Source organism: Orcinus orca, chromosome 2 (genome assembly GCF_937001465.1).
Source record: "Orcinus orca chromosome 2, mOrcOrc1.1, whole genome shotgun sequence".
In the NCBI taxonomy this organism is placed as follows: Eukaryota; Metazoa; Chordata; class Mammalia; order Artiodactyla; family Delphinidae; genus Orcinus; species Orcinus orca.
This window is the reverse complement of record NC_064560.1, coordinates 136755177-136778306: the sequence shown is the minus strand read 5'-3', so window position 1 is coordinate 136778306 and position 23130 is coordinate 136755177. Positions and strand designations below refer to the sequence as shown.

Here is a 23130-nt window from a genome sequence, read left to right as displayed (position 1 = left end):
TTACCATATAAAGTATCTTTTGGATTCTTTGGCGATTGAGCCGCTTAACACATTGGAAGAGGTTTCATAAAAGCTGGCTACCATCATGCCGCATTTTCAGTATTAGGGAAACCACTCTGTTTTCTTTGTTCATTTTTACTTTTGCCTATTCCATTTTAAGTAAAGAGCAGAGTTGTCTTTAGCAGCTCTGGACACCATCACCAGATATAAAAAGTCATTTAATCTCCATGCAAAGCAAACTCAGCAATGATATTTGGGTTTCTTCCTTTAAGATAAGGTCTCATAATGAGTACCTAGGAGTCATTTGCACCCAGGGATGCAAGTCAACAGTGCATTTTTCTACAACCTGAAACCATATCTTGGGTGTTAAATGATTATGCCTGGCAAAGTCAAAGGGCTGCTGAAGGTGTATCATCATAGAACGCTTCATTCCTATCATCATGACAATATGAAAATATCTTAGAGAAAATAAGTGGCAAGCACGCATCCTAGACACCCGGAGTTCCACCCAGTAAAAACCTGCTCTGGTTGTCTCTGTATTCATGCTACACAACTGAGCTGGGTAGAAGCTTCTCTACTGAGGTTTCTCATGAGCCAAAAAAGACTCCTAATTCTTTGAGAACATAAGCCGTTTCAAAGCCACCATATTTATTTACATGTTGAAAGAAAATAAAACTGAGAAAGATACATCTTGAGAGTTACAAATGCAGACGCGGCTATGCTCTAACAAAATGACACGTTCGCAGTATTCTTCAACAATTTCACTGGATACGATGATACAATTACACATTTTCTTGATTTAATGGCACTGTTTAAAAAGGTAAGAAGGGACAATAACTGTATAGATTGCTTATCACTGTCTAGAATTTGATGGAAGAACCACTGAGTCAAAGTTGTAGGACAAAAGCAGAGTGTTTGGTTTGCACTTAATTAAGGATGTGTGTGTGTGTGTAAAAGATTAAGGAGGTACTTAATTGAATAACTTTGAGTACATTTACACTGTATGTCACCAGTGAGCAGCCCATACCCCATAATTGAAAGAGGGCACTGAAGAAACTTGGGAAGAGTTATGTCTCAGGACCCCCAACTACCTTTTTAGAACTTAGAACATTAATTGGGTTGGAAAACCTTTCCCAAAGTTTTAGCATAGATTTTCCCCCTCATTCTTTAGGCATTTCAAAACACACCATGCCCTATCAAATTATTTCCATGTTAACCCAGAACTATTTCTAAATTTGTTTAGAACTCCAAATACACTCATTGGTGTATGCAAAAATCACTTTGTAGTGATTTACCCTTCATCATTTCAGTTGCATAACGCCTTCAGATGAAGACTTCTGTCCCGTACCACGCGGCCTCTACCTGCGCATTGGACCCTTTGGGCGACACTGGACACAACCTCCACAGAGGGCAACAGCCCATTGTGGCCAGCGTCTACCCCTGGGCGAGTCAAGACGCTGACTATTGATATGCACTTTACAACCCATCCCATGCAAAGGTGGGGAAGGACTGCACGGAGGTTGCCAGCTACTCTACCATGTCTGCACAGCTGCTTTATTCTATGGAAACCTCAATGATTTGCCTCAGATTTTAGGAAAAGACTGACTTGACGCCACAGTAGAGAAGCAGTGGAATCTATTGCTTTTTAAGGAGAAACCAGCACAGGGTTAAAGCCAAATTTTTCTTGAACAGATGATATTTCAGATGGCCACACTATTCCAGATGCATCAATTTCCTTGAAAATCCAATCCATATATGTGCATATGCTGTGCTGGCAGGAGGACTGACTGAAATGGCCAAGACCCAAGAGCTAATATTCTTTTGGCCAGAATAATGCAATTATTATTTTCCTAGCTATCACTCTAAGCATACAGAGCCATCTGTTATGCAAAGCAAACGTACACATCTCAATTACAGAAAATGCAGTTGCCTTGACAGAATTTGCATTACAGCACTAACCAGGGCTGTAAAATGTGTTTTGAGCGAGTATATAATGGATGCTTTTCGGGAGTTCCCTAATTAGCATTTACCTGCTTAAACTAATTATTCATCCTTCTTCTTCACTGGCTTATTAAACTTTGTTGGATAGTCTGCACAAAACAGATGAATACGGGCATTGCGGAACAACAAACAGTGGGGTTTCCAGTTCTGTACAGTATTAATATGGTGGCGCACCAATTTCAACACTGGAGATTCTCAATTCTAGGTCCCAAACAGATTAAGACAAGGCTTACAGTCTATTAAAAGCCATTAGAAAACCAGAGATTTCAACAAGACGCAAGAATACTAATATCGAGTTGACGGTAGCCCAGCTTCTATCATTTGGTTTGCTCAAGTTTACATAAAATAGAATTGCTAGATACACTACAGCCAATAGCTTGCATGTCCTTAAAGGAAGAGTTAATGGCCCCCTGCTTGGATTCTCAAAAGCAAATAATTAAATTTGGCAGTGTTTCTCCTCCTCCCCCAACCCTCCTCAAATGCCAGATATGTCTCTCTATTATTTCCCAATGTCTTTCTTGATTTAGCTATTACCCAGCAAACTCACTAACGGCCAAAACGTTCCAACCATGCTGGCTGCCTCCTTAGAGCAGTGCCAACTCTCAGAAGCCGCGAGTTTAGGGTGCGTCCTGCCTAAGAGGAGAGAGACAAATCTTATCTCCATCTTTAGCTCAAAGGGGAAACTGAATGAGAAGTAGATTATCCAGCTTGGCAGATCATCACATACATACAAAATCCCTCCCACCGAGGCTGTGTTTTTCTCGTGCCAAACCACCAGATGAAAAGGGTCGAGCTCAGCCAATCACCTGTGTGGGCACAGATACCCAGATGTTTAGCCTTTTTATGGAGAAAACATCTGGATAATTAGGGGAACTGCAAACTTTTCTTCAGGGTATTTTGGCATTCTGTAGCTGCAGCCTGTGTCTGGGAATCCAACGAAAGTCAAATTTTTGTGTTCCAGGGGAATCTCAAGAACTGACATCTAGGATTTTTTCCCTTGCCCCATCTGCCTCCATCTTCTTTTCTTTTCACCTCTGACAGACACATGTGGGTAATTAAACCGCAAATAATGAAAGATTATCCTACTTTATGAAATTGTCTTTCCGCATTAGGAAATATTTGCAAAGGCAGCAAAATACGTCCTTGCAGGAACCCTCCCTGCAACACATTTTAATGGTCTCTTTCAACATTTCTTGACTCCAAATGACTCCCTGTCATTGTGTCAGCTCCCAGGACAATGCAGGGTCCTCCATAAACATCCAGTAATAGGACACAAGGGAAGCACTATTAGTGTGTCCCTCTCCTACCGGGCACAGAGGTTTCAAAGTTCAAAACAACCAAGGGAAGAAACTTCATTTGTTCTCAATAAATTAATAATGATCCTTGGGGGGGTGGGGAGGGGGACTAAAGTTTTGAGCACAGGTTGATTCTGAACATTCCGAACTGACATACAATTTTCTCATTGACTTCGTGATCAGAGTCAGGTAGAGCCATTTAAAAAATAAATTGGGTAATTCACGCTAAAGAGAGTATCTGCTGAAGAAGGAAAGACATGAGGCTGAAGGAGCCTTCACAGCTGCTGTCAAGAATCAAATTGTCTTACTTACTTGCGAGAGGCCTAGGTAGATGGAGACTGTTTCAGAAATGTACAAAAATTTTCCTTCTTGATTTAGTGCAAATACAAAGCCATCCAGGGACTGCAGAAAAAAATAAATATATAAATAGGTTAATAAGTATACATCGTGGGGATTTAGTTAATAAGGCATCTGATGCAAAGCAACACATAACCAAATTTAAGACCACTTTTTCCTTCATGTTTAACACAATCCTAAGACCTTTACTGCATTATACACGAACAAATGAAAGGTCTGAATTAAGACCACAAGCTCTCCCTTATTCCAGGAACTTCCTTATGTCTCTGTCGTTTTGATCAAGATGCATTACATTTATACATAAAATCAAGTCATGTTGATTTTATGAGATGTTGACTTCATCTTTTTGGATTCAGTAGTGACTGAGATTAAATCAGCATGATTATTAAATAGCTGAACAGGAATGAAAATTGTCATGGAATAAGAGAAAAAAAAGAGTTCTTATATGAAGAGTAAGTAAAATCGCCACTTGAGCTCCTATGGACATCAATAATTTGCTAATTAATAGAGGATTATTCTCTCCTCACTCCCAGTGCTTATTGTGTTAGAACAAATAGGGCAAGTCAATATATTATGGGTGAATGTTTACAGGCTGAAGCCTTACAAACTGTAATCCTTGTTTTGCAAAACTCTGTATTAAAGTTTTATTTGATAGATCTAGTTTCTACTACAACTCCTGAAGTGGAAAGAAAAGAAGAAGAGGGGGTGGGGGAGGAGGACGAAGGATGCTGCACATCATCTGTAACTCCTGAAACCTTAGTCCACTTTTCAAAGGGAGGGCTTCATTTTCAGTTTGATGAATGGTGCAAATCATCATGGACTCCAACTGCAAGATACCACTTAAATTGAGAAGAGATTTGTTTTCAAATTCTTGCAATCCAAGTGCATTTTATATGTTCCATCATCCTCCTGTCTTGTGTTTTGCTTTATTCATTTATTTTTAACCAGGTAGGTTGCACAAGTATTGCTTGCCCCAAAAAAGAAGTTTTAAAGATTAGTGGTATTTACAAAGGAATTTGGAAATACAGGGAATCCTCACTGGGAACAAGGTATGGGGCAACATTAAACTAATGTCATAATTTTTAAATATAGAAAGGTGGAAGAAGCATGTAAAATTCAGGTAGAAAAATACACTGCCTCAAATCTCAGGAATAATTTCAGCCTCTTAAAATACTGAACTTTTTCAGAGTTATATATGCATAACATACATATATATGTATTTAATATATATGTATATATTAAATACATGTATTTACATATATGTGTGTATCGCTATGGGAATATGTGTTTGTGTGCGTGTGCATGAAATTTGGATTCCATGCTTCCTGATCTATTTTCACAGCCCCACCGGTCAGAAACTATGGGTAGCACCCAACCACCTCCTCTGATTTAGTGGCTTCTGAAAACAATTCAAAAGTCACATTGTATTCCTCCACATAAAAGCAAATTACATGATAGACAAGGTTTTGGTCAAGACAGTACAACAATAAGAGCTTACATTTATTAATTAGCTTACATTTATTATGTACTAAGCAGTTTGCATGTATTGTCTCTTTTAATTTTCACAAGCACCATTTGAGGTAATTATATTATTATCCACATTTTACATACAAGGAAATTGAGGCTTAGCGAAGTTAGGCAATATGCCTGACCCTAGCAAGTGATGAAGTTACGATTCAAACTCATGAATGAGACAGTCAGACTCATTCACTATACTGCCTTGCCTTCCACTAAAAATAAAGATCCTCTACTTGATACGAGTACGTTAATGAAAAGATAAATCGGATAGCATTTCTGAAGTTAAAATATTTGTATTAAGAGGCAGCCTATAACTTCTTAAAAACCATCCCTTGTTTTTGAATGATTTGTTCCAATGATAGAATCCTACCATCAGGAGACAAATGAGAAATGGGATGACAAGAGAGTTCATAAGTCACTTCCACAAGAGGTCACCTGGTTACCTTTGCTCTGTAATATCTCCCTGGAAGCATCTAGAGGACAGGGAACAAAACACTGTCTAAGAGAACTGCATTCCTTATCTTTGACAAAACTGTCAAACCCTCTGGAGCCTTGTGAGAGCCAAACTTTCAAGCTTCAGGTGTGGTGCAATGGAAGCTTACTTGGAACCAAAAGTGCAAAAGGATAGAAGTTTCCTTTGCAGAAGTTTGGGAAGCATCTCATTTCAACATGTCTTCACCTCAAGCAAGACATCTCCTAAGAATGACTCATGAGGATTAAGACTCCCTCTTTTGACCTTCCCCAGGGAGAGAAGGGCTTGGTTAGGTTTTCCATTCAACCTAAGAGTCATGGTCTGGTATATAATCACAGAGAGCTGTGTAAGCCATCTTCTCAAACCCTAAAATGCCACTATCAGATTAGAGGGACACACAGAGAGAGATCACAAGGGAACTTCTATGAGGACAAGTGACAATCAGAAAGCTAAATGAGAGCAGAAGAAAGGATTAATGGAGATGGCACAGAGATGACCCCCTGTAGTCTAAACTCTCATTTTTCAAGTGAGGAAATGTCAGCACAGAGAGGCTAAGTGGCTGGGTAAGACCATACAGCCAGCTAGTGGCAGAGCCAGGATTAAATATGCCGCCTCCCATAGGATTATTAAAGCACTGATGACGTTGTATCATCCTGGTCGGCTTATTCAACTCCCAAGGAGACTGAATTTCTCCACAGCGAGGCAATGTCTTATTTATCTCTAGCCAACACTTAACAATTGTTCAACTAAGACTTAGTAAATCCAATTCTACCTCCAAGCCCAAAGCTCCTTCCCTCACATCACACGTGCTAGAATTGAGTACGAGAAATGCTAATTATTTCCTCCAAGAGTTCTCTTTATGGAGCTATTAGATTAGTTGCAGACTCTGATGCCACAGATGTCTAACATAGTCTGGGATAGCTCCTGACATTTGGAAGATCAGAGTTAGACTGGATCCTTTCATAGTCTTCCAAAATACCCAGTGCTATTCATTTGCCACTGAAACACATCCTTTACTTTCTCACTGAAAGGGATTATGATTTTTTTTTGAAAGTAGGTTCATATCTCATGTATTTACTAAAATACTAGAGGAAGTTTGGGCACCATAGCAGGGAAGAGGAATATCTGGAGGCTAAACATCTGATACTATTAAGCAGTGGCAATCTAAGAACTGGCCAGTTTTGTTTGGCAAAAACAGAAGCTTCGACACATGCTCCAATTTCCTGGTGAGATTAAAATGAGGCTCTGTCTACATGACTCAAAACATCCAGTCAATTCAATTAAAAATAGCCAGTTTGGTGGGGGGAAGAAACAACTAGTCAGGTTAGTTGTTTGTCATTGCAAAGATAAACAAAACAAGTTAGTTAACCATACTGTTCACTTTTATGCTTATCATTTCAGTCAATTATATCTATAGTATGAGATGAAGATCAATAACTCGGTTATAATTACATTTCAAATAAAGAATGAATATGAAACCAGGTCTCCAGCAGGTTGGCAAGGTCGCTCTTTGCGTAGCCATTACCTTCTGATTCAGGGTCATCCCTGTCTATAGTTAGCTGTATTTTGCTGCTTAGAAAATTTTTAAGAGTAGCATCAATATTGGTTTAATGTGGGTGTCTTCATTTTAAAAGGTGGGAGGAGGAAGGAAACATTCAATTAGTTAGTCTTGGGAACCAAATACGATTAATCTTAAAGTTTGGTGGAAATTTAAAAAATTTTGGGTCAAGAAACTGCTATATACTGAGCTGTTTCAATCACTGCAGGCTACCTTTTAATTTTTTTTTTTTTTAAACTGCCCACTGTTCTCAACAGGCGCCAATTAAGATTCTGGGGTCAAAGGGTTAATTACATCTTCTTACTCAGTATGTAGAATTTTCTGATTATTAACTAAGGTTGGATTAAGATGAAAAAGAATCTACACAAATGTTAATGCTAGTCCCTCCTTGAGAAGATTTATTCTAAAGCCACGCTGAAATCTATCTGCTTTCCTCAAAGCAGATGGAGAAAAAAATCTTAGAAGAAACAGTAAAACAGACATTTTCAAGGCATGCGAGTGTCTGATTCATCAAGACAGCGTTCTTATTACTAAAACCAGTTCTTAGCCATCTCGACAGGGCTGTTGGGAGATTTTCTTTGTCACAAGCCAGTAAGTCTACGAGGTATGTGTGCAGCAATAAGGCTTGGATACAGAAGTCAGGAGCTATAACATCTCTGAATAATAACGCCTGTAATTATAATTTATATCCCCTGACATCAGTGTAACACATAAACTGTAAGGCACAGTTTCTTAACCCCAAAAGCTGAGTGCCTCTAACAGTATTTGTCAAATAATGAGGCTATTGCTTTCCAGGGTACGAAACTAACTATAGCTTCATGATTGAAGGTATACTAATGTTTAATGCATTGTGCTAAATGGATTTATAGTCGTCAAAGTTGTTTTATCTCTGCTTTCTTTTTTTTCCCTGCATATTTCACTGCAGCCAAATTTCAGAGTGAAATCTTACTATCGTGCCCTTATAGAGACAATTCTCACGTGTAGGACTACTCTGAAATTAGTGGGTTTTTTCTACATTCCAATGTAGAAGAGGAAAAAAGAAATCACCCCAAACTCTTTTCCTATGACCTAACTCCAGTTAGAGTGAAGAACTACCAGTAGGCTAGGTTATTTTAATGACAGATTATTTTAAACTAAGCCTTCACCATCTGTTCCACCCCCTAATTATGAATGCAAAAAGAACATATTTCACAATTACATCAGTAAAAAAGTAAGATATACGTGATTTAAATGCAAGTGTGTGCTCCGTGTCCTATGCACTATGCATCTGCGATGTTCTTCTACTTCAGGCTTAGGTTGTAGAGAAAATACCCACCCGTGATAAAGTACAGAGTCTGACACACTCAACATTCCCTCCAAACCCAGCGTTTTTCATTGTCATGACATAATTCTGTTAGGACAAGAGCAGAACGTGAATTTGAGCACAATGCTTGCCAGCCATTAGATACGGGCATTCTCTAACTGCTACAGTGGCTTTGCTGTTAACAAGGAGAGGCTGTGTGAGGAAATCCTTTCTGCAACCTGAGCAATGGGTGAGCATCATGAATATGTGAGCCTGCCCTTGAACCACGTATCTCCACCGTCATGAAAGAGTGAAGAAGCCAAGCGCAAAAGAAGCACGGTCTGGAAAGTGAGGATGGGGCTCCACTACTTATCTTTCCGCTCTGTTTTGGCAGCAGATAAAAGAGTTAGGAAAAAGCGTTTCTTACATTTTTTGGCCTTGCGATACGATAACACTTTGATCGAGCTCATTAAAATGCCATGTTGCCCTCTGATTGCACTCAGGAGGTGATGCTGTACTGCTCACGCACACACATGTGGACTCCCGGCAACCTCGAGGAGAGCCTGGGATGATGCCCAGAAGTGCCCACGTGTATCTGTTTATGGGGAAGAAAAAGTTTCCCAAATTTTGCCTTTGCAATCTGAGTTTTAACCATCAAGCACTGTGTAGAAACAAAAGCCTTATTCTTAGAAAGCATCTAAGAGTATATTTTCTCAAAGTGGAGAAAAGCACACATCAATGGTTGGGCTTTTAGTTAACTCTCAGAAATCTCTCAGAGCTTTCTGGCTCCTGTGTCTTTTCTTTAGTCCCCTCACTGGCAATGAGTCAATAACATGAAGGATGATAGAACAGGTTCATATGATTATCACATACCCAAAGCTACATGTTCCCCAATCACAATGCTAAATTGGATTAATTTGGTCAAATCTGACTATTTTCCCTTTAAAAAAGAATTCCAGAACAACAAACCTTGACACTGCAAGACACCTTTCCTAAGAGTTTCCTAAAACACATAACTCCAAACATCTTAGGTGAGAAAACAGTGCAGAGAGACACAGATGGCCTCTCTTCAGTTCTTAGAGGAGAGGTACCAGAATAAAAGGGGAGATGTTGAGCTAGTGAAATGTTAAACATGAAAAGAACAAAGGCATCTGCTTTCTGAGCAAGGAGATCAGGTTTTGCTTCTGCTCATTAAAATTCCATTTCGTGGAAGCTGTGTATCAAAGTGCTGACCTTTTTTCTCTGGGATGCTAGTTCAAGCCGTACATCCAGCCTTGAGGAAGGTGGATTTCTTGATTTGAACATCCATCCAAATGGACAACAGGCTCTGGTATAAAGACAGGGTGCGGCATTTGGTAGAACCACACGTGTCTGTGTCTCTGAGCCACAGGGGGCAACACGCAGACCCCACATTATCTGTGGCTTGTCCCAGGGGACTGGGACTCCACCTGAGGCAGAACTGACCATGTGCTCCTTCTGACTTAAGAAGAGGATCCCCACTAGCTATCCTAAGGCACAAATATCCACTGCAACGTTAAAATGTCTCCTTTTTGTGTATGTGGTATATTAATTTATTGAAACATAGGCTTTTCAGAATGCAGGAGCGAATTCCTTATTGTGCATCCTTCTCTTTGAATTCAGAATTCTCTTTCAAGTTAAAGGCGGAATTCCCAGGTCGGCAGGAGTAATAGAAGCGCTATGTCGTGTTGGTCCCGAAAGGCCTAAAAATGGTACTGCTTTGCTCTGGCTACACATGGAGCTTGGCTCCAGGTGTCTTTCAAATTGTCTGAGTTATACAAAACAACACACACAAAAGAACAGATACTAATAACTGTTGGCATCCTGTGGATAACAGATGACTGTAAAATAGGGAATGGTCATAATACATACACACATATATAGATACACATATAATATATATCAAATATACTATGATATATCATATATAATATATATGATCATAGCATATTATATTATATGATGTCTTAAACCATGCTCAGTTCACTCAAATATTCACCAAAGAGGAGAGGGAAGGGAAGGAAACTAATATTTGTTAGGGAAATTATTTAGCCCAAATGTGAGCTGGGTATTATTTAATCCTACGTTACAGATAAGGAAACTGAGGCTCAGAGAAATTAAATACATCGCCCAATGTCACACATCAATACGTGGTAGATGTAAGAAAGAAGGAACTTCCTTTTCCTCCTGCTACTGGGACTACCAGGTGGGGACTTCAGTTGTTTCACACCCCATCACAGCTGCTAGGAATCTATGCTTCCTCCGGCATTTCTTTCCACGTAAGTGAGTCTCACACTCCTCTTTTTGCAGTGTGATGCATTCAGAAAACACCTGTTGCACCAGGCCTTCCTATGCACCAGGCCTGTACTAGCTGAACGAAGACCAACTCATGAGTTATGTTCTTAAAGAAAATTCATCTGTGGGATCCAAGACTAAGAAAACGAGTAAAGTTGGAAATTAACTTTATAAAACAAAAAGCAGCAAGGCAAAGGCAGCTTAGGACACCCACCCTCCATACCTGATGGGTACTCTTGTCTGATATTACCAAGCTCCATACCTCTAATATGCTGTCTTTGGGTTGGAAAAGGCATGGATTAATGGAATTTGTACTTTTTAAGCTTTATTGAGATATAATTGACACATGAAATTGTAAAATATTTAAAGTATATATTGCGATGATTGGATATACATATACATTCCTCCCGTCTGGTTAATTAACACATCCATCACCTCACATATTTATCTTCCTGGAATTTGTAAATGTCCAGCCAAGAGACTACAGCCCTCAAGGAAATTCTCATGCCTTAGAGGAAGAGGCTAATGCCTAGAATAGAGAAGGGACCCCAGTTAATACATAACTGCTAGGAGAACCACACCTCCCAACGGGGGACTGCCAGGACAAGACTTGAGAACACACACCAGCAGGCCATGGAGCTGGCCAGCGCACTAACCCCATTTCCTGTCCCAAAGTTTTTCATTTAGACTCAGAGTTTTTTCCTTTCTACACTATTTTATATAGAAGTTCATGTGAAAATAAGATTGATTTTGTAGAAATTTATTTTATAGTCATGTTTGCCTAAAAGTACATCCTCAATGATACAAGATAGACCCATATTGCTGTTTCTGTTACGGCTGATTATGACATGAACCGGACTGTTTACTGGGCAGTGGGTAACTTTAAAGAACAGGATATTTAAAAGAAAATGATAAAATCTTTGTACATGTAGTTCTTTAGGTAAGGAGTTTGTGTCAGAGGTAGTAACAATGATTAGAGAACGCTGTAATGAATTTAGCATATTAAAAGACCATTTAGAGACCTTAGATATTAAACTGGTGCATTCACATATGAGTTTCATTTCAGGAAACACTTACTGATATCTCTAGGGAAAGGGTATTAAAAACATTTGTACTGAAAAGAACTTAATTGTTACAAATATAGTTGCCATGGACTAACTGAATTATGATTCTCCCCCACCCCCCCACCCCACCCCTGCAAATTTATATGTTGAAGCCCTAAACCCCAATGTGACTATATTTGGCGACCAGGTTTTTAAGAGGTAATTAAGGTTAAATGAGGTCATATGGGTCCTAATCTGATAGGACTGGTGGCCTTATAAGAAGAGAAAGAGAGAGCAATCTCTCCACAGGCAAGCACCCAGAAAAGGCCATGAGAGCACACAGCCAGAAGGCGGCCATCAGCAAGCCAGGAGTAGAGTCCTCACCAGAATCCAACTGTGCTGGCACCTTGATCTTGGACCTTTAGACTCCAGGCTATGAGAAAATAAATTTCTGTTGTTTAGGCCACCAAGTCTATGGTATTTTGTTATGGTAGCCTGGACTAAGACAGTAGTTTGGAAATTCTGGTGGGGATGAAAATGCTTGGGCCATGAAAACCTTCAGTGTTAATTTCAGGAAATCATTGTAACTAGATTCTCTGCTCTTTATTTTATGTATCATTCATGTAATTAATAATTAATTTTTACTAGACCCCCATTAAGCTATAAATATGATGGACTGCTAATAGCAGCATTCAGTCCCAGAAATCGACAATACTTATTAGGATTGTTTTTGAAATCGTTTTCAAGTAATTGCACCTATTCTGTATCTTATATTTACAATATTGATATCTTTATATTGGTTTTCTGTACATTTCAAATGCTTAAAGGCTACATTGCTTCATTGTCTTAGCTCCATACAAAGCAAAGATGCATATTTATGTGAAAATCAACTACTCTGATGGAATTAGAAACCAGGTCCTGAATGATCTTGAGATAAACAGCTTGGTTTACCACCTGCTACGGCTCTCGATTGCTCTGCCAACCTTCTATTTTCATTTCACAGTTGGCCACTGAGTCTAGGTAAGAAAGAACGGCATACGTGCTTGTCCACAGAGGTCTCATCCTATTCAGGGGTCTAAAGAAATGCTTCTGCTTTTATCCCCACATGCCTATTGAACACAGGTGAAGCAAAAGGGATTGTGGATTTTTGTTGTTTTCTAACATATTTGCATATCTCCAAAGCATAACAACTAATGTCATAAGAAATCTTCTTCAGAGAATCCCTAGATGATACCCTTCAAAGTAGAGCAATTGAGTGTGAAATTTGCTAGCACCAAATTTGCTAGGTGTATATTAAATGACAGTCCAAATTTATACCATTAAAAGCAATGGTACTTGGCTATATATCTTGGCTTCTGCTGTGGTTCAATTCAGGAACAGAATGAAAGGACTGGGCTAGGCTATGAAGTTTCTAGTGTCTGTAATTTTGTGGGATAAAGACATTAGTAAAGAAGAAAATTAAATTCTGATATTTTCCACTGACTTTCTAAAGTGAAATTTTTTAATATGAAAAATGAGATTGGAGTTTTCTTCCTGCTCCTGATCTCCTTTGATGACTATCGTGACTGGAAGAGAATTCAGTGCCACCACTGAAGTGTTACTCATTATTTTATTACTTGAATTTCCAGGATCAAAAGATGCTTTACCCAAAATCTAAGTGAGATTTAATAGGCATCATGGGACTGAAGTTGTCTATAGAGAAGTATAGCTAATGGAAATGCAAAGATAAAACCTAAAGTGCCTAGCTTGAATGTAAAATCAGACATGTTACAGTGATTTGAAGAAGGTGAAGGATGTATCTAAACCATGGAAATGACTGGGCTTACCATCTCACGCCTTTCTGACCCACCTATGAGGCAGCAAAAATGACAGACCTAACTATTTTCTGTTTTTGCTATTTGACTGAGTCAAATAATCACTGTGAGTTTTTTCCTTTAAAATATGTTCCCAAATTTGTTTAAAAAATACTCAAAAATTATAATTCTGTTTTGTCTTGAAGCTGAAGTTTTTACTAGAGTAACGCATCATGGGTGTCAAAGGGCAAATTAGATGCAATACATGAACTGTCACTAAATGGTCAACTTTTCAGGAACAGATCTATTCTATACATTTTGAGATGCCTGGATACTTGGTTATCCAGGTATCTCCAAAGGTGCTCACATATGGTCTTATAATTCCCAAACACGGGTGGATCATTTCATGGAGCTAAAAATGCCACCATATAAATTTCCCTGGGCAGAAGGAAATGTAAAAAGTTTTGGCCCGGATATAATCTTCCCTTTCCCCCTGTCCTGGAATGTTATCATCAACTAGGATCTTCCCCTTTCCTAGGTTCCTTAGTGAAGTTGGAGGCCGGTAACTGACATCCTAGACACCTGTCAAAGAGTGACAGACCTTGCTATTCTACTTTTTCCTAAGCAGCACATAGCACGTCAGTCTGCTAGGCAGGTCTAAGTGACTGTGCATTTTGTCTTGGGCTATTTGGCACGGGTGGCTACAGAACACCACATATCTACTTTAGCGCTAGAGGCTGTATCAACTAACACACCTGAGGAATCACTGGATAAAGTGTTTTCAGTGACTCAGGGCCATGTGCTTCACTGAAGTTATATAAGAGCCATAACGTTACACATCCTGCAGGGATTCACCATAATGATAACTGTAACATAACTACATCATGCATGATCTATTCAAAGGCACTGATGTGCCAATTTGCAGCAATTCTAAAAGAAATTTGTAGTTGGTCATATTGATAATTCATTCACTAGGAACCTGGAATCAATAGTCTCAGTCTAATTCTAATGTGCACAATGACCCAATTTACCCACACTTTTGACTTAAATAGCTAAAGACAGGTTAGAACAAAAATAATTTGAAAATGGATATATTCCACCATTCAATGCATTTGATGAATGACAGTCTACCTCTCAATGACTATTGGGCTTATTAAAATTCTAGTTAATCTACAAAATTTATAGTGGCCTCAACCATACAGCCCTTTAATACCTTCAGCCACAACCGTCACCTCCTACATAGTCATTCTCAACCTTCAATGTCAAAGACATCCAAATTGCCAGCAACAGTGGTAGGAAGGAACAATTCCAAGTCTGATTCTTCACTTGGCCCTCTGCCTGATTTCTTTTAAGGGATGGGCAGGTGAACTAGTATTATTTTCATTACTAGGATGGCATTTTTCTTAGCTGTCTAGAATCCCAAGACTACAAGATGATCCACTTCCCATTTAAGACATTTTCTACCTGTATCTACCACATTCCAACACATAAGCTTGCAGACTTAATTCTTTAATGGAGAACTTCCTAATAATTTTGAAAGAAAGATGAATCCCCATTACAACTCTTCCTTAAACATAACTTACAGTGTAAGTAAACACTAACCTCCTCACGAGTGATAGTAGCCTGAAAAAAGTGAGGAAGTATTATAGAACATCACCTGGGATCACCTTGGAAACCAGTGTAGAGGTTTGGGATCAACAGCTTCAAGCCCATTTCTAGTTTTCATTTCAGCCCCCCTTTTCATTTTTCTTTTTTTCTCTTATTTCCTTTTATCTCTTTGCCTTTTACCTTTTGGTTTGCATTCTGCATTCATCCATTTAGTGCAAGAGATATTGATGGTTGTGGGGATGGTGTGGTGTGGTGGTCGGTGTGTACCATGCTTCTCAGCTACTGTTCCCAGCAATCCTGTTCTGAATGTGTTTGTAAGTGAAAACTCCCCTGGGCAGTAAAACAACCATGAAAATGTTTATATATCTGACTCACGGATGAATAGTGATTACTGACAAAATTTGAAGACCAAGAATGGCTCCAAATTTGTGTAGGCTAGTGTAAATTTTATGTGGTTGAATATTGGCGATAGATTCTTTCTGCCTCCAATGAGATTTGTTCATTTTAGCCTTGACCTTTTCCAACAAGTGAGATTTGTTTTATTGTCTTGCTTGGGGGCTTCTTCTTAGTAATAGGATGACCTACTTTAATTTCTACTTAAATGCTTCACAGGCTGGAGAGTGAGTTTCCCTAAAGGACTGAGCCCCTAAAGACTCAAATTGGCCTCTGTGTCCTAATGGAAGACTTTTATCCTGAAGCAAATAAAAAATATATTAAGGGTTTTACAAACACAACCTTAAGCCTTTATCATTTTCTGTACGTTCTTTCTGTTCTCATTATAAGTAATCGCACTTGCTTAAGACATTTGCTGCTCCTCTCCCCCAGATTTTTAACCCTTTCCTGGCTCTTTTCCGTCATGCAGACACCTTTCACGAAAGTGTATAGCCAACATTATTTTGCCATTTCCTAAGAAGCACACAGACACGGCCTAATGGATGTGGCCTAAAAGCACACAGGCATGACCTACTAGGCAGAACTAATGTACTTTATGTCGGCGCAGGTCTCCTCAGTTTATCAACATACTGAATCCCCACTTGAGCTAGTGAGACTAAGACAGTGTAACGGTACATGACTAACATTATTATCAATATTCCATAAGGCGGCGAGGCCAGCTCTCTTCCATAATCTCAGCAAGGTTTAACTAACATACCCTTATAGGCAATGAACAAAAGAAATTCTTTCACTGATTTCCAAAAAGCAATTCTTCCTTATATTGGGCTTCTTTAATGCACTGGATTATGTTATCTCAACTAAAAATTTCAATAACGTGACATGACACAAAATCTTCATTTTTGAGCAGGATAAGAATCTTTGTCCCCAAAGGTCTGCTACACAGAGTAAAATCTATGGGCTCTGCTGTGTATTATTTACGTTTGCTTCTTCAAGGCTGAAATCTTTTGGCTTCCAGGGACACACACAAGAGAATGGTGGGTGTCGCAAGTTATCCAGCAACTTTTTGAAGGAAATATATTACCAGTGTCCCCTTTCGATGTCTTAGGAAGTTTGAATGAATTACACAAGAGAACATCTAGGCTTAAACACTCAGGTGTGGAGAGATGCCGTCTGTGTTGGAGGACATGGGCTGAAGCATTAGGGCCCTTCCCGCCACTTTTCTGCTCTGCTCAGCTCAATTGACAACAGGATGGCTGACACAGTAAGCAGCTAAAGTGGTTTAAAGAGAACTGATCCTTTCACATCTCTCTCCAGTGTTTCTCCAGGGTCCTCAATGAGAAAGCAATATGGGTATCATCCAAGTCCCAGGTGAGGCACCAGAAAGGGGGCGGGGGTGTCTGAGCCACAGGGACAGATTCCTGGCCTCATTAAGAGGTGTGAAACAGGAGACTTTCAGAATCAGGGGACTTTAGAGGAATCCCCAAAAGAAGAGGGCTGAGGAAGGAAAAGGAGATGCGTCAGGCAGATGGACTCCTTCTGAGCCCAGGGCGCCTCGACTGCGATCACTGCTTAGAAGCACATTCCATAGCTTTCACCAGGGAGGGACCTGCTTGAATTCTTGAAAAATGCCCAGCGAGGGGGCTATCCTGCCAAGGCCATAGCTCATGGCTCAAAGACCTGGGGCTATGGAGAAGCCTCTCTTAATTCCATCTTCTAGTCGCCCTCAACATGAGAGGCATGGCTCTGTCAGAAAGTCCCCGGTCAGGTTCAGAGGGACTCTAACATTTGGGCCGATGGCAGAGATGGGACAATTATGGCCTTGTCTCCTCAATTCCTTCCAGGAAGCTAAAGAGCCTATGTGGCCAGAGCTGAAGAGGTTCCACACCCGGCTTTGAAATGAGCATACTCCAAAGTCTTCAAGAGGCAGCCTGGTGCAATAGAAAAGAACACATGAGCTTTGTACTCAAGCAAATCTAGGCTGTAACTCTGAACTTGCAACTTCACTGTTTTCTTAAATGAAAATGTAAAGAATAATATCTATACCTTATTTAGTCTACTCAACAGAGGTGTTAAGATGATTAGAGTTAATGCACATAAAAATGCCATCATAGAGTAGGTTTTTAATAAATGGCGCCCACAGTGGTTATTATTTGACTTGGGATGCTGATTTAGAAAGAGTCTCTGCTAATAAGAGTGGTTTTCACCTGGCATAAGGAGAAATACACACTTGGAAAAGAGGGAAAATGTACTAGAGGCAGTAAAATTAAATAAGTTAGATAAGAACTTAAAAGGACAAGCAAGAAGAGGACTCGGTATTCATGGTTGAAATAAGATTTCATCCTGCCCATAAACATTCTTCTTTAGAACTTTAATAAACGCAAGCTGGGAACAGAATATTTGTAAAGGAGAAAAAGGCTATTATAGAAGTTATCAGAAAGAAACACATTAAGGAAATATAGGGCGGGAGACTTGGATAAGATTGTAATGTCAGCAAGAAGTTGAGAAAGAAAAAAACCCATAAAAACAGGATAAAAATAATTTGACTTTCATAAGCATGGTCATTTAAAAACGAGAACTGTTCAAGGATATATCTATATATGTGTGTGTGTGTGTGTATGTATGATATTATATATATACCATGCTGATGAGTGGCAGACAGAATTTGTTGAGGCAGTCTCTGTTTTGGACCCTGGGAGAAGAACTTTACATTGACTAACGCAGTTCAATCCTCACTTCCTAACTCTGAGGTACAGGCACCCCCCAGAGATATTGTGGGTTCAGTTCCAGACCACCACAACAAAGTGAATACTGCAGTACATCGAGTCACACAAAACTTTTGGTTTCCCACTTGCATATAAGAGTTGTTTACACTATACTATAGTCTGTTAAGTGTGCAATAGATTTATGTCTAAAAAAAACAATGTATATACCTTAACTAAAAATCCTTTATTGTGAAAATATGCTATCATCTGAGCCTTCAGCAGTTCATAATCTTTTTGCTGGTGGAGGGTCTTGCCTCAGTGCTGGCGGCTGCTGACTGATCAGAGTGGTAGTTGCTGAAGGTTGGGGTGGCCATGACAATTTCTTAAAATGAGACAACAACGAAGTTATCCGTATGGATTGACTCTTCCTTTCACGAATGATTTCTCTGTAGCACGCAATGCTGTTTGATAGTAGTGGGTTGGCCAGAAAGTTCGTTCGGGGTTTACAGGAAAACCCGAACGAACTTTTTGGCCAATCCAATATTTTACCCATGGTAGAGCTTCTTTCAAAATTGGAGTCGAGGGCTTCCCTGGTGGCACAGTGGTTGAGAGTCCGCCTGCTGATGCAGGGGACACGGGTTCGTGCCCCGGTCCGGGAAGATCCCACATGCCGCGGAGCGGCTGGGCCCGTGAGCCATGGCCGCTGAGCCTGCACGTCCGGAGCCTGTGCTCCACAACGGGAGAGGCCACAACAGTGAGAGGCCCGCGTACCGCAAAAAAGAAAACAAACAAAAACGAAAACAAAATTGGAGTCGATTCTCTTAAAACCGGTTGCTAGTTTATCAGCTAAGTTTAGGTAATATTTTAAATCCTTTGTTGTCATTTCAACAATCTTCACAGCATCTTCAGCAGGAGTAGATTCTATCTCAAGAAACCCCTTTCTTTGCTCATCCATAAGAAGCAACTCCTCATTGGTTAAAGTTTTATCATGAGATTGCAGCAATTCAGTCACATCTTCAGGGGCCACTTTTAATTCTAGTTCTCATGCTATTTCCACCACATCTGCAGTTACTTCCCCCACTGAAGTCTTAAACTCTCGAAGTCATCCACGAGAGTTAAAATCAACTTCTTCCAAACTCCTGTTAACGTTGATATCTTGACCTCTTCCCATGAGTCACAAATATTCTTAATGGCATCTAGAATGGTGAATCCTTTCCAGGCTTTCAACAGACTTTGCCCAGATCCATCAGAAGAATCACTATCTATGGCAACTATTGCCTTACAAAACGTATTTCTTAAGTAATAACACTTGAAAGTTGAAATGACTCCTTGATCCATGGGCTGCAGAATAGATATTATTTTAGCAGGCATGAAAGCAAGATGAATCTTGTACATCTTCATCAGAGCTCTTGGGTGATCAGGTGCATTGTCAATGAGCAGTAACATTTTGAAAGGAATCTTTTTTTTCTCAGCAGTAGGTCTCAACAGTGGGCTTAAAATAGTCAGTAAACCATGTTGTAAACAGATGTGCTGTCATCCAGGCTTTGTTGTTCTATTTATAGAGCACAGGCAGAGTAGATTTAGCATAATTCTTAAGGGCCCTAGGATTTTCAGAATGGTAAATGAGCATTGGCTTCAACTTAGTCACCAACTGCCCCTAACAAGACAGTCAGCCTATCCTTGAAGCTTTGAAGCCAGGCTTTGACTTCTCCTCTTTAGCTATGAAAGTCCTACATAGCATCTTCTTTCAACAGAAGGCTTTTTGGTCTACATTGAAAATCTGTTGTTTAGTATGTCCATCTTCATTTATTATCTTAGCTGGATCTTCTGGATAACTTGCTGTAGCTTCCACATCAGCACTTGCTGCTTTACCTTGTGTTTTTATGTCATGGAGATGCCTTGATTTCTTAAACCTCGTGAACCAACCTTGATTAGCGTCAGACTTTTCTTCTGCGGCTTCCTTACCTCTCTCAGTCTTCAAAGAATTGAAGAGAGTTAGGGCCTTGCTCTGGACTAGGCTTTGGCTTAAGGGAGTGCTGTGGTTGGCTTGATCCATGCAGACCACTTAAACTTTCTCCATACCAGCAATCAGGCTGCTTTGCTTTCTTATCATTCATGGGTTCACTGGAGCAGCACTTCATTTTCCTTCAAGAACTTTTCCTTTTCATTCACAACTTGGCTAACTGTTTGGCACAACAGGCCTAGCTTTCAGCCTATCTTGGCTTACAACATGCCTTCCTCGCTAAGCTTAATCATTTCTGGCTTTTGATTTAAAGGGAGAGACGTGAAACTCGTCCTTTCACTTGAACACTTAGAGGCAACTGTGGGGTTATTAACTGGCCTAATTTCAATATTGCTGTGTCTCAGGGAATAGGGAAGCCTGAGGAGAGGGAGAGAGATGGGGGCAATGGGGGTCGGTAGAGCAGTCAGAACGCACATAGCATTTGCCGCCTTACGTGGGCACAGTTCTTGGTGCCCCAAAATGATGACAATAGTAACATCGAAGATCACTGATCAGAGATCACAGTAATAAATATAATAATAATAAAAAGTTTGAAATATTGCAAGAATTATCCAAATGTGACACAGAGACGTGAAGTCACCAAATACTGTTGGAAAAGTAGCACCACTAGACTTGCTAGACGCAGGGTTGCCAGAAACCACCAATTTGTAAAAAGCACGGTGTCTGTGAAGTGCAATAAAGCCAAACACAGTAAAACAAGATAGGCCTGTATATACTATCATCATCCCTGTTTGAGGTGAGGAAACTGAGATCATAGAGTTAGTAAGTGGTAGTTGTGTGGCAGGAACACAAATGCAGCCTGTGCACTATATATTGACTCCGTGGACTTGGACCATATTTTTTCATGGTAGAGATTTTTAACTTTTTGGTACCAAACTGCTACTATTTGCCCCCTATAGATCTGAGTTCCCTGGGGCAGAGGGCAGAGAAATAGTTCTCAGGGGGATGTCCAGAGCAGAGTTGGGGCAAGAAGGTGGTGGTTGTCTTCTCTGATTGTGACCTCAGCCAACCAAGAGACTGTAGCAGGTCTTGACAGTCTGCCAGACATGGTTTAAGCTGTACTTTGGTAAATCATAATCTACTAGGTAGATCTCATTCCACAAGTGCGATTTTTTACATAGGCTGATTCCTAGGCAACTCTTACCCTTTTAACCCAAATAATACACATGCATTAAAAATACTGTGGCAAGTATACAGAAGAGCAGTTCTCCTATACCCAAACAGTATTGGAAATAGACATCTGATAGTCCCAGAAAAGTAAGTTGTATTCTAATACTCATCCAGGCTAAAGTGTAACAGACTGATAGAAAAATCTATAAGAATTTGAAGGAAGAATGGATAAAGGGGCTTCCATGGTGGCGCAGTGGTTGAGAGTCCACTTGCCGATGCAGGGGACACGGGTTCGTGCCCCGGTCCGGGAAGATCCCACATGCCACGGAGCGGCTGGGCCCGTGAGCCATGGCTGCTGAGCCTGTGCGTCCGGAGCCTGTGCTCCGCAACGGGAGAGGCCACAACAGTGAGAGGCCTGCGTACAGCAAAAAAAAAAGAATGGATAAAGTTCTAGGTATTGAAGTAGTGAAGATATTAACAGTAACATTTCTATTAGTAAGTTGCTGTTGAAAATACTGATACTGTAATGATTTTATACTAATTCTGTATTGTTTCCACCACTCTCTCTTCAAGTATAACCGGAAGCAGATGAAAGTGGATATGGGCTAGAGAGAAGACCGTCTCTAAGCTTCCTCGAACTGTGTTCCAGATGGGAATGGGCTAGCGAGAGTGTGAAACGAGGTGAAGGAAGGAGGGAGGCAATTCCCACTGAGGTTCTCTCTTTGGCAGCAGCGTGCTTTACCTCAGTAACTACTTCTTCTAAGTACACAGCACTGGCCTGCACATTCATCAGTGTGGGTACAGGAGGGCAGGTAGGGGGTGGCGAGGAAAGAGAATAAAAAATGCCCAATGCTGAAGTCTTTCATCCACTCGACAATTTTGCCTGAGTCCAATTCTGTTTACCTTCAAATAACACCCGTCCTCCCAGGTATGTGAGAGACTTCAAGGCTGCTGGCTGTCTCCTGCTCAGCAAGCATAGGTCATGGTGTCCTAGGGAGTGTCTCCTGCTCTCCAGGGCTGTGTAAAGGCCAACATCTCCCTCCCATCATGTGTGTGTGTGTGAGTGCCGACAGTTCTTTCACATGGGGCACATGATCAACTCATTATTTTTATGCTAAATGCCTACCAGTGTGGGAGCCACCAACACTGAATTTTTGAATTCTAAGTTAATTTTTTAAAAATTCAGCACTGTTTATAAATGGCAAGGTCCTACTCTATAGCACAGGGAAGTTTATTCAATATCCTGTGATAACCCATAATGGAAAAGAATATGAAAAAGAACATATATATATGTATAACTGAATCACTTTGCTTAAAGCAGAAATTAACACAACATTGTAAATCAACTATACTTCAATAAAATAAAATTTTAAAAATTCAGCACTGTTTAGATCTTAAAATCAGTTCTGGGGGTTGCCGCTTTACTGAAAGAAGAATTGAGAAAAGGTTCAAAAGGAAGCTGAGAAAATGGTCAGATAATTGAAACATAAGACTTTTTTTTTTTTTTTTTTTTTGAAACATAAGACTTTTAAAGAATGGTTAAATGGATGGGATTATTCAGCCTGGAGGAGCCCTGGGGGTGACGTGAGCACGGGTGAGGTTCCTCCGCAGAGGCTGGCAGTGAGTCTTTCTGTTTGTAAAGGGCAAATGCAGTGTGCAGGA

The 23130-nt window shown here is 40.1% G+C and overlaps 1 protein-coding gene across 4 annotated transcripts in view; it reads right to left on the bottom strand.

The window, feature by feature from the left end:
- NPAS3 (neuronal PAS domain protein 3) overlaps positions 1–23130 on the bottom strand; it is an 867013-nt gene that overhangs the window by 244102 nt on the left and 599781 nt on the right. For all 4 annotated transcript variants that reach the window (XM_049705378.1, XM_049705380.1, XM_049705379.1 and 1 more), the window contains exon 4: positions 3609–3698. In XM_049705378.1, the coding sequence (XP_049561335.1) occupies positions 3609–3698 (90 nt within the window). The remainder of the gene's footprint in view (positions 1–3608; positions 3699–23130) is intronic.